Genomic DNA, 12,366 nt, shown 5'->3' on the forward strand with positions numbered 1-12,366 from the left:
CTGCCAGCCGGAAAGACGACCTCCTGCTCTCTGCTTTACGTTTCGCTGCACCGAATGTACAAATCCAAAAATGGATAATCAAGCGTTTTCACAGATGATTTGGGACAAAGAGTGTTATCTTATTAACAATGGTATCCTTTTAAGCTTAATAGTTAGTAAAAAATATATAGTGAATAAAAGAAGTATGAAATGTAGGACCTCGAGACTAAATAACTCATTCGTCCCTTCTGTATCACGCTTCTAACTGGTGACAGTTCTCTGTATTCATGTACTGTACGTAGTAATACTAATCTTACTGCTGTTTTATTTTGCACATCCTTCTTAGTTCATTGCCAGCAGCTGATTTACAGCATTTGAACAACACTTTTGGTATTTTGTGTATATTTATATTTTGTATTGCTAAAATAATTAAAATATACATTTTCCAGCTCAAAATACATTTCCATTAAATAATGACTGAACAAATATACAATATTTGTAGAAATTCAGGTTTACTTTAGTAAGAATTATTTTTGGATGTCATTTATTTAATAGATACATCTGGATGCACCCTAGATTTTCTATATTTTTAACCTTTTTGTTCTTTTTACATTTTGCAGGGGATGATAAAAAGAAACTTGTCATGTGAGTAAATTTATTTGGTGTAAATTTTTTCAATGTTTTTTAATTATTATTATTTCTGTCCCAACTTTCGAGCCAGTATTTTAAACTGCAGTGCCTTGCAAAAGTATTTATACTTCACAAATTTTTCTGGTTACAAACAAAACACTTCAGTGTAATCTATTGGTATTTTATGTGGTAGAGCAACAAAAGGAAGTATATATCTGTAAAGCTGAAGGAAAGTGTTGATATTACCCTATATTTAATGCAAAACAAATCTGGAAAATTTTGCATGCACTTGTTCTCAACTTCGTTCATGTTGATACCCTGTAGAGTCACCGTTCACAACAACTACTGTCCTTTGAGGGTGTGCCCCTAGCAGCTTTGCAGGTGCAGAGACCGAAAAATTGCAAAATTGCTCAAGCTCAGTGAGAGATACAGAGCACCTGTGAGCATCACCTCTCAAGTTTTTTGAGACAGACACATCCATCCATCCATCCATCATCTATCTATCTATCTATCTATCTATCTATCTATCTATCTATCTATCTATCTATCTATCTATCTATCTATCTATCTATCTATCTATCTATCTATCTATCTATCTATCTATCTATCTATCTATCTATCTATCTATCTATCTATCTATCTCTCTCTCTCTCTCTCTCTCTCTCTCTCTCTCTCTCTCTCTCTCTATATATATATATATATATATATATATATATATATATATATATATATATATATATATATATTTTATTATTTATATACACACAGACAGACTAAACACACTTCCTGAGAAGCTTCAGCGTGCAAATAGTCTTTAGGGTCTGATAAGACTAAGGACTATCTCAGTTGGATTTAGACGTCGACTTTGACCCATTCCATCGCATGAATAATCTTTAATCTTTTTTTTCTTTTTTTTGTAGCTCTCAATGTATGTTTAGGGCCTGCTTCTTGTGAAAAGGTGAAGCTCTGTCTCAGCCTTAAATATCTTGCAGCTTCTGTCAGTTTTGCTTTTTGTGTTAACCTGTATTTACAGTTTGCTAATAACTCTACCAATAACCCCATCTATGTTGAGAAAAAGCATCCTGACATCATAATACCATGATACCATAATACCTCTGTTTCACCATTGGGATGGGGTGTTCAGAGCCATTTAAATTGACAAAATATTAAAAATTGTAAGGGGTATGGATACTTTTTAAGGCACAGTATTTGATTACACTTTATATTGATTACACTATCAAGGCTATTTTTAACAAGCAAATTGTATTGTTAAGTCTTATTAATTTGATATGCAGACTAATATATGAGTTTCTGTATTGGTTTTTCTTATTATAGGTGAGGAAATTGCCAGACCCAGACGCTCAACCCCAACGCCAACTTATGCATCTGAGACGGCGAGGTTTGTGACTAACTCTTGTGAAGTGAACAATATTACCAAAGCCCTAAAACTTTCAAATGGTATTCTTACATAGTCTTGAAAGGTTCAGACAAGTCTGGGGTAGGATTTTCAATGTTTTACAAGTCTGGATAAGTTTGGAAATTTTGCATGCAAATTTTTTTGAGTTGTTCCATTATATAAATGATAAAAACCTGAATTTCTGAAAAATAAAGGGCATTTTACATTGATTTATTGATCTGTGCTGGTATAATCAGGTTGTATTACAGGTGACTTGTAACAAGGGGCTTATCTGTAATTTTTCATGACACCTTCATGTAACTTTTCTATGACTTTCTTTTATGTGACACCCAAAACAGAGAACCCAATATTCAAGCCAGATACGGTTCTACAATTTTGAATATTTATTAATGATGACGAACCTTCAGCAGCAGGAGCCTGCCGATGTCGAGAGCTGGCTGTGACAGGCAGGTGGGCAGAGACTGGAATCTGTTCCATACGGCAGGCGTGGGTCAAATGTGGGAGGGCAGAGACAGGCTGGCCTATCTGCAGGGCTAGGCAAGGCTCGTTGTTGTGAGATCAGTCCAAGTTATGTCCAGAATACAGAAGGCAGCATAGAGGTCCGACAAGGGCTTGGCAAGGCAGGAAATCTGTTGACACGTGGTCAACGGATTCCTACTTGGAATCAGGTAGAAAAAAACGCTGGACATCTCAAAGTTTTCAATAATCTGGCAACTGCCATTCTGCTGAAGTCAGATATACACGGGGAGATGAACAGGCGAAAGGTGAGCTTGACTGAGCTGCTTGCAGGTGCATCAGATAATCTTGATTGCAAATGTGCAGGATGATTGTTGCAGCAAGCAGAAAAACAGGCCTGAACACTTTTATGCAAATCACACGGTACTTTCTTGAACTTTAATTCTCAAGACCCATTGTTTGTAGTCTAAACATAAGCTTTTTGATGTCTGAAAATGATCAGTTTCTCTTCAGACAAATTTACTTCAACCAGATCTGTAAATGATGGTGACAATTGAGCAGACATATGTACTTGAAGAGAAACGGATCTTTTCAGCCTTTTTTCAATTGTTTAGAGCTATCGGGTTAATTTTAGAAGTTAATTTAATTTTCATGCACCATTTTTAGTTCTATGAAGATTTTATAGAACTTCTCCAGAACTTTCATTTAACTTCCATGAAGGTAAACAATGGAAATGTACCCACTTACAAGTGTCATACTACTGCTCACTTACTGAAAGCCAGTAAGTTTAAGGAGCGTGACAGCATGTCCCATTAAACCTCAAGGAGAGTACTCGGAAAGTTCCAGTAACGTTCAGTAATACCTGGTAGGTTTCCTTAAACTGTGAGGCAGGGGTCACCACCACCCTTTTGAAACTGAGAGCTACTTCACTGGTGTGTCATACAAAGAGCTACCAGTGCTGACCTTTGAACTAGAAGAGTCACCTTAACTGTATGTAAAATAAATAAATTTGTCAAACTTTGTTATAGATATTGTCATTTTTTAAATCTATTTACATTCAAGTGTGATTAAACAAAAAGAGTAACGGAATAAAATAAAGTTTAGATGCAGCTCACTGGTGGATTGTACCCCCATGTTGGTGACCCCTGGGGAAGTACCCAGTAAGTTTCTAGGAGATGTAGGAAAGTTCTATTAAAGGTCTGGAAAGTAGCTGCTAGATTGCTGAAAATGCCATGAAAGTTCATGAAGTATGAAGTAGTGCAACCAAACTAATCAACTATTTAGAATAACCGTGTTGAAATATATAAAGATATGTTGATGTAAGCTCCAAACTGAATTACTTAAAGCTGATCATGTCTGACTGGATCGCCCAGAACTGGAACGAAGCTGGCTCTGTTTTTGATCAACATGCTTTCTCTTGCAGTGCTACTGAGCCGCAGAGCATTCCTACCTTGTTCAGGCTTCCTTCAGACAGCAGATATGCCAGATATGATGGTCCGTCTTCCATTCATCATCGTACAGTAGCTTCCTATATTAACACTGGGTGTTTCCTGCTTTGCTCTGACTGCTTATATATTATTGCACCAGCAGTAATCCGTAGTGAGGCATGGGGGGAACCCAGACCATGTTCAGAATCCCAGCTGAGCCGAAGTTTCCCAACAGGAGGTGAGTAGGCGACCCTTTGTTGTGACTGTAAGTACAACTGCTGTGTGTGTGTTTGGTGAGGCAGAACTGTCTGTGTTGCAGCTCCTCCACCACTTCCTCCAAAGAACTTCCCATCCAGAAGTCGTTATGGCTACCCTTCAGACTTGGCAGGTGAGTTTTCTTCTAAAATCATCAGCGGATGTCCGCCGCACGCTGTAACTCAGTAGCAACTGTCCAACTTGTTTCCACAGCTGATCTACCCAACGGCAGGGCCGCCCGCAACTCTGCCCCCATCTACCTGAACGTTCTTTCCCCAGCCTCCTACCGGGGGTCCCCGGCCCCTGACCTGGACGACGTGTTCGGTCCCGCCGACAGCCCCAGAACAAGAGAGGATGCGCCGTCTCCCAAATGGGTCACTTTCGTGGATGATAGACCACCGCCTCCCGATGAACCGGCTCCCCCACCGCCACCAGACTCTCCTCCTCCAGACACGCCCTCCTCCACCCCTTCCACACCTGGCCTCTCTCCCGGGCCGCCGCCAAACGAGCCTCCGCCTTCTCCTCCACAGTTTTCCCCAGGCTCTCCTCCTCCGTTCACGCCACTAGACTCTCCCCCCTCCATCGTGCTCGGACCTCCGCCTCCAGATGAGCCAGCTCCCCCTTTGCCTCCTGACTTCTCCCCTTCTGAGTCTCCCGGTGCATTCCTTGACGAGGAGGGAGTTGACGAGGAGGTCCTGCAGTTGGCAGGGTACGCCTGCTCCGCTGCTCCCATCAGCTCTGTGCCCCCTCTGCCAGCAGAGCGGAGGTCCCCTCGGGCAGGGGTCACATCTCCTTTAGTCTATGGAAAGAGTACTCCGGAGGGAGCGTACCAGAGGGATGATGTACCCGACGTGACAGGCTCTCCCAGGGAGCTGACACCCAGCTTCAGGGGAACACCGCCTCCTCTTCCTCCAACCGCATACAGGTCCATCATGTCTTCCCCTGGGCCCTATGCTGGCAGCAGTGAGTGTTCTGGTCTCTTTGTAAATATGAAGTCCACCTTCAGGTGAATTTAGACCATAAGGTGTTTGAAATTATTGCATTACATGCATACAGGAGAAGACGTTGATTTTATAAAGGATGATATCAGGATTGATTTGAATTCCCTAAAATAAAGGAAGGAACATTCTGTCTCAGCACCACTGAGAATAATTTATACTTATCCATTCTGAAATGACTGAAGCAATTTTTTTCATTGTTAACATCTAACAACGGTGTTTTAACCCTACAGAGCTTTGCATGATGGTAGTGAAATAATCCTTTTCTAGTTGTTGCCTCTTTTGCTCAGTCACTCATTTATTTGAAGTATTGTTCACAGACGTAGACACAAACTGATGTGAAAAAAACTGTTGTAAAAATCACAGTGAGCAGAAAAAAGTGTACATGACACGACAGACACGGAGGACGCAAAAGTGAAATTGCAGAACTTTTAGTTCCGTTTCTGTAGTGTGTGCATGGAGAGATGAGTCAACTACTCAGTGCTTCCCCAGAAGATCGTAGTGGTGTCTGCCCATGCACCGCTTTACTCTGCATTTAATGGGAAATTCTGAACTCAACTGGATGTAATACATATAAAGCAGGAGTTATATGATCTCACGTGTTGGAAGGCTTTAATAAGCTGCAGCATTCTGTGAATGACTTGGAAACATCTTGGAAACCAGACATTGCATGTGTCCAAACGTCAGGAAAGCAATGCACGAGAAATGTCAAGTTGAGCAAACATCGCAGGTCTAAGTTCCTACACTGACAGAGACAAGATGGTGAGATGGATTTTGCATGGGAGTCAGGCTGAAATCAAACACAACTCCAGAGTAAGGAGTAAAGGTGGGTTTTACTGACATCTAGTGTTGGGATCGTAAAAATGTCCTTTCTTTTTCTACGTTTAGATCTGTGGGCCATAGGAAAAGGGAAAACACTTTTCACTTTGCAGAGTTCAACATTCAGTTCTTCAGAAGAGCTAAATGGAACCCAATGAAAATAAATCAAAAGTTTAATTTGACTGAAACCAGTTAGGACCTCAGGGTTGATCTGCTGGGGCCTTCCCAACCGTCTCACCCGCTCATTGCTAAAGCCTTTCCACTTTGGCAGCGTCCATCAAACTGCCAAAACTCCTGTTTTTATTCTGGTAGTCCCACTGATGATGGTGAATACACAAAGTGTTTAAGTCCAGCAGAGGCAGCATTTGTTTTGCTTAGCATTCTCACACACAGCATTTCCATTTTTACATCGGTGTGTTTATTTAAAATGACAGCGTGGAATGGGTTATGGGATTTTTTTATGTGTTGACTTTGTAATTCCGTAAATTTAAAAGCAGGTAAAGCTCAGAGCATTTGATTTCATGCTGATAGGTAAAACCGTTAGAACTGACAGAAGTGCTCTCCATTTTACTGTGACTGTAACATGAAATAAAGCGTTCAGGGGACAGAGCTAACCAGACACTGATGTTTGCCACAGGCCCCTCCTCTCCAGCCCGTCCTGTCACGCCTCAGTCCCGAGGGAGCCCGGTGCCTCCTCCTCCCCCTCCTCGTCCATCCTCACGACCCAAGCTGCCCCCCGGGAAACCCTTCCCAGACCTGGTACGCACAAAAAGCCCTGACTTCTTCTGTCTTCGCTCAGTCTCACTCGCTCAGCTCATCTTTACACCTTCTTGGGATCTGTTCTCAGAGTCGGCCCTTCAGCCCTCCGGTTTCAGGGAGCCCTCCGCCTTTTGCCCCCCTGGCCCGGGCTGAGAGCTCCTCCTCCCTCTCCTCCTTCACGTCCCACAGCGCAGCGTCCACTCCAACCTTAGGACGGGACCTCAGCATGCCCACCACAGGTATGGAACCTGCCGTCCAGCTGGCCTCGGCCGCCGAGCGCCACAGTTTCAGTCTACCCGCCGTCTGCCGCTCGTCATCCTGTTCTTGCCTCACTGTCTTGTCCCTCTCATGATTCTCTCCTCCTCATGTCTCCGCTCACCCAGAGGCCTCACAGCCTCTGGTTTGGTTTGACCACGGCAGGTTTTATTTAGCTTTTGAAGGTGAGTCGCTCTACAGAGCAGCAGCTGCGCCTTCGGTGCATGAAGCCCTTCCGGCAGGCTCCGTTTTTATCTGCTGCGCTCGCAGGAGTCTTGCTGCCCATCCCACCTCCTACTCACAGATCCCAGAATCATAGAGACGTGCAGCGTCGGTCCCAAGGCTCACATACGGTCACATCACGGGCATGAATGTGAAATTAGTTTGGAGCTTTTAATCATTTCTTTAAGCTGTTCCCTTTTCTACTTAATAAAGGGTAGTAATTATGCTTAAAGACTCAAATATTTACATACACTATATGTGGAACAATTTTCCTTGGTAACTTGCAGAGAAACCACACAGCCACCGCCAGGTCCTTGTGTAATTATTGCTGGAAGTTTTTGCACCATTGTCAGAAATGGCAGGACTCCTTTAAATTCCTTGGAAATCATTGTTTAATAAGACTGAAGTTGAAGTCTTTCCAGAAGATTAATATTAGCCATCCTAATCCAATTCAGAGCAAGCTTGGATGTGTGTTGGAGATCTTACTAACCCATATGGACTTAGAGAGTCCAAGGCCAAGAAAGAAACTCCTGCGTCAAAATGAAGACCGTCAAGTTCAGCCGAACTACGGACAAAACAACACCTGCTGGAGAAAGGTTTAATGGTGTTTAACATTTGGCTAAAATGATGAGAATAATGTTTGGAGGAGTCAAAATGAGACTTAACAGATCTAAGTACATCGTGCCAACTGCCAAGCATGGTGGCGGCACCATCGGTAATCACCATCAATTATATTGAACCATTTTTAATACGAAGAGTGGTCAAATATCCAGCTACAACATTATGGGTTCTCTTTAATTAGCTAAGGGACATCTAATTAATATTAGTGTTGAATATACATAAATGTTCAAGCCCACATGTATAATTTTGGCCTTGTGAGGATTATGAAAAACTCAATATAAATTCAAACTTGCACACCAAAATTTCATTTTTTCAAAGCCACTTTGTTGTATAATCAACATTGAAAAAAAGTTCCCACGTGTTACTGGAAGCCCTAAACTAATGACATTTATTCCCATGCTGAGTGTATGTAATCTTCTGGACAACACTGTGGTTGGTTTAGTTAAATGTAACCTTTTTTTTTTTTTTTTTGGTCCCTAGTTTGTATAGTTTGGGTAACATTTTTATAAATTCATCGCTGCAGAGATGTACACCAGAAGATATCTATATTTTGATTTTATTTGGTTCTAAGGGTGCTCCAGAGGACCCAGCCCGCTCACCATGGGACCCCAGGACACTCTGCCGGTTGCAGCTGCTTTCACAGAAACTATAAATGCCTATTTTAAAGGCGCTGATCCCAGCAGGTAAGTGTCCTGTTCGAAAGCACATTACTCAGTACGACAGCATACAGAATTTTTTCGATGTTAAAATATTGCTAATGTTTGCAGTTAGAAAAAACGTGAGAGTAGATTGGGATAGAATAATATTTTGCACTTTAGATTGCATGTCCTAAAGTGTTTGCTTCTCACCGTGACTTCTGTCCGCCTGCTGCAGATGTGCCGTGAAGATCACAGGGGAGATGGTCCTCTCCTTCCCTGCTGGTATAACCAGGCATTTTGCTTGTCACCCAACTCAGCCGGTCCTCACCTTTATCATCAGCAACTACAGCCGACTGGAGCAAGTCCTCCCCAATCCGCAGCTGCTCTGCTGGTCAGTTTAAACATAGCAGAAATACGTTTTTTTTCCCCTCAGGTATTCATCCAGAACCATGAAATTCAGTTATGCCCTTTATTGTGTCTATGGGAATTTTAAGATAAGGAGGTGCAGTGGCATAAACACCTTTGCAGAGGTGTTTATGCTTCTTGAACTTTGACTTTTGTAATTTTTTTCCCCAAGTAGTTTGTAAATTAACAATCCAGTGATTTAATTAATTTAATCTTTTTAAATCTGCTCATGTTGATTAATGCCCAAAAACTCTGAACATCAGAAAATGGAAAGAACATGGACCAGGACCAGCTTTTAAAAAAGCCTTACAGTAAATCTTAACACACAAAAAAAGAAAATAAATAAATGATGGAGAAGGTAGGAGCATCTTCAAGCGACATTGAAAAAAAAAGCTTTGGGTAAACCTATAATAGTGTTGTAAATAATGTGATGCAGAGAGGTAGATTTATTAAACTAACAACTTGTAGAAATAAACTGGAAATGTGAAAATTAAACTGAGCAGCATTGATTAATGTGGTCAATGAAAGGCCCACAAATGTGCCTCAGAGAGAGAACGTGACAAACTTCTTTAACGTCTAGACATAAAACCAGATTATTCAATCACAATTTATAACATGGGGAGGGGGGGGAGTGGGGGGGACTGGTGCACTGGAAGCAGCCAGTGACTGAGGAGATGCCCCCAGAGTGATAAGATGAATATCTGGAGTTAAGTGCAGTCCTGCTTGTTTTAGAGGTTTCCCCTGATTCAACGACCTGGATCAAATGAGTTGTTCATTTGCAGGTCTCTGCAAAGATGGTTTACACGCCGTTCATCCCTTTGAATCAGCAGCATTTCAGCGAGGATACATCACCTCCATTGTGTTGGCCTGAAACGTATAACATATAACCATGAGGATCTTTCGCAAAACCTGAAAAAGCTGTTTACAGATGCTGTCCGTTTAATCTCACAGGGCTGGAGATATTTAGCAACGAAGACTGGATGACAACGTCCTTAATTAGATATGCAAAGCTGGTAGAGACAGACCTCATTAAAACTAGCTGTTGTTCGGCAAAGTCCTGACTTATGTGGACTTAATGTTCGAGACTGCCACACTTTTCAGATTTTTATCTGCAAAAAAATACAGAGCACTGTAGCGGGCTGGACGGTAATGCATTTCCTTTTATGATCGCTATGCCTGAACAAAACATGTTCTTCTCATCCTGTAGTGATGCTACAACAGATGGTGTAGATACCAAGGAATTCTGGGTAAACATGCCAAACCTGATGAGCCATCTGAAGAAAGTAGCAGAGCAGAAGCCTCAGGCAACATACTACAATGTGGATATGATCAAATATCAAGTACGCAGTACCTTTTATCTGCCTAACATCACTGCTGTTGTTAAACATACCAGCTGGATTTACACATTCTCCTTCCTGTTAGGTGTCAGCGGAGGGGATTCAGTCCACCCCTCTGAACCTGGCTGTGAGTTGGCGAGGTGATTCCACCAACGCCGACCTTCGAATCGATTACAAATACAACGCTGAGGCCATGGCAGCTCCGGTGCCGTTGCACAACATCCATTTTGTGGTTCCTGTGGACGGAGGCCTCGCCAGGCTGCAGACCATGATCCCTCCTGCCACATGGTAAAGGTTCCTCTCATGAGTTCAGAGACTGTCTTGCAAGGAGATCTAACAACCGACAAACCTCCCGTGTATAAAGAGGGAAACACGTTCTTGCTGGTTTATCTGCTGGACTGTTAGAGATGAGATGATTTACTGTGTCTCTCATTCAGGAATCCAGAGCAGCAAACCATTCAGTGGAAGATCCAAAGCCTGTCTCAAAGATCAGATAACGGAGGCAAGTGCATTCGTTTTATTTATTTATTTTTTTTAAGTTCAAAATAATTTTCTTAAAAAAAATACAGTCATTGGGGAAAGAAACAAAACTGAGGACACCCGTCCTGCTCCTGTAAGATCTAACATGAAATTCACGATCACCTTCCGTAAAAGTAGAATTTTTCTGCTTCGGAGCAAACAGATGCGCGTCAGCATAAAATCAGGATGGACAGCAGGGGTGATGCCACAGATTCTGGGCCCTATGACCAAAAACTAGAAAAAATATATATATATTAGTAACAAAATTATATATATATATATATATATATATATATATATATATATATATATATATATATATATATATATATATATATACACACACACATTTTTGTTATGTATGCTTATTTCTCTTTTGGGGCATTTTCTTTTGTAGAAGAAAAAATTCTAGTAAAAATAAGACTGAACAGCAGGTGGATTCTGTGACACATCTCAGTGTTACACAATCCACCATAAACTACTTGGTAAACCAAAGTATTCTAAAGTACAAAGTAAAGCTCTGTCCAACCTGGGTCACCAACTGGACAGTAGCTACATTTACATGGACAAAAGTAATCGGAATAAAGGGCTGATTGGAATAAAAATGCATCATGTAAACAAGCCAATTGGAATACTGTGATCGGATTAATAATGTAATCCGATTGATAATGCGATCAGCGTGCATGTAAAAGTTTGTCAGGATCACGTTAATGTGAATGAGGCAAGTTGACCTGAGTGTATGTGGGAGAGCAAAACTGGCTGTGCTCCCGATAAAATCTTTCTATTAGAAATATTGAAAGAGCTTAAAATTGTTATTTATTCAGTAAAGTTTCAACCATAATTACAACCTGGTGCAAGTCCAGACTGGGCTGGAAGACAAACAAACTCGTACAATACTGCTTTGTTTACTATTTTTTGTTGCTCAGCAAAGACGGAAGTACTTCTTATGTGGGGTTTTTTTTTAAGGGAAATTTGATAACCTCGCATGTCAGAGTTGTTTTATTCTGAATAAAGCCCGGTGCATATAAATGATCAGGTTAATTGATCGTGTGCCCATATAAACGGTACAATTCAATTACTTTTTGTTTTTTAATCCGAATAGATTTCAATCTGGTTGTAAAATTTGGCGCACGTAAACACAGTTTATGAATCCAAAAACAGAAGCAAATCTGTCAGGGTTTTGCGATGGCCCATTCAATGCCCAGTCCTAAATGGGATTTAAATGCTGTGTAAACCTCAAGCAAACTATGAAGAACCTCAAGAAAAAACTACCCAGAAACCTTAAAGAAATAATTTAGCATATTTAAGCGAGGGGTGTCCTTAATTTTCCCAACGACTGTACTGCTCTATGCAAAGTCAAATATGTGCATATTGTGTAGGAGTAGGGGCTCTGCTGGGCCGCTTCCAGATGGAAGAAGGTCCCTGTAAGCCCCCCCAGTTGGCGGTCCAGTTCACCAGTGAGGGAAGCACGCTGTCAGGCTGCGACATCCAGCTTGTCGGGACGGGCTACCGGCTGTCTCTGGTCAAGAAGAGATTTGCTGCAGGTCAGTTCTGACTCGGCGTCGACTTAACATTTTTATTTCAAAGCAACACTCTGTCAATCTTCCCGTGTGGGTGGTGGACACTTGA

The 12,366-nt window shown here is 41.6% G+C and overlaps 1 protein-coding gene across 3 annotated transcripts in view; it reads left to right on the top strand.

Annotated features, from left to right (window-relative positions):
• Window positions 1–12,366, top strand: part of LOC105925305 (SH3-containing GRB2-like protein 3-interacting protein 1) — a 28,857-nt gene that overhangs the window by 15,049 nt on the left and 1,442 nt on the right. For 2 of the 3 annotated variants that reach the window (XM_021315588.2, XM_036137950.1), the window contains 14 exons: window positions 600–624; window positions 1,945–2,008; window positions 3,906–3,976; window positions 4,073–4,147; window positions 4,229–4,297; window positions 4,378–5,127; window positions 6,619–6,740; window positions 6,829–6,979; window positions 8,410–8,521; window positions 8,712–8,867; window positions 10,089–10,221; window positions 10,304–10,506; window positions 10,656–10,720; window positions 12,117–12,281. In XM_021315588.2, the coding sequence (XP_021171263.2) occupies window positions 600–624; window positions 1,945–2,008; window positions 3,906–3,976; window positions 4,073–4,147; window positions 4,229–4,297; window positions 4,378–5,127; window positions 6,619–6,740; window positions 6,829–6,979; window positions 8,410–8,521; window positions 8,712–8,867; window positions 10,089–10,221; window positions 10,304–10,506; window positions 10,656–10,720; window positions 12,117–12,281 (2,161 nt within the window). The remainder of the gene's footprint in view (window positions 1–599; window positions 625–1,944; window positions 2,009–3,905; window positions 3,977–4,072; window positions 4,148–4,228; window positions 4,298–4,377; window positions 5,128–6,618; window positions 6,741–6,828; window positions 6,980–8,409; window positions 8,522–8,711; window positions 8,868–10,088; window positions 10,222–10,303; window positions 10,507–10,655; window positions 10,721–12,116; window positions 12,282–12,366) is intronic. The other variant, XM_021315589.2, reaches the window with a different exon arrangement.

This window comes from Fundulus heteroclitus, chromosome 6, assembly GCF_011125445.2.
Source record: "Fundulus heteroclitus isolate FHET01 chromosome 6, MU-UCD_Fhet_4.1, whole genome shotgun sequence".
Taxonomy (NCBI): domain Eukaryota; kingdom Metazoa; phylum Chordata; class Actinopteri; order Cyprinodontiformes; family Fundulidae; genus Fundulus; species Fundulus heteroclitus.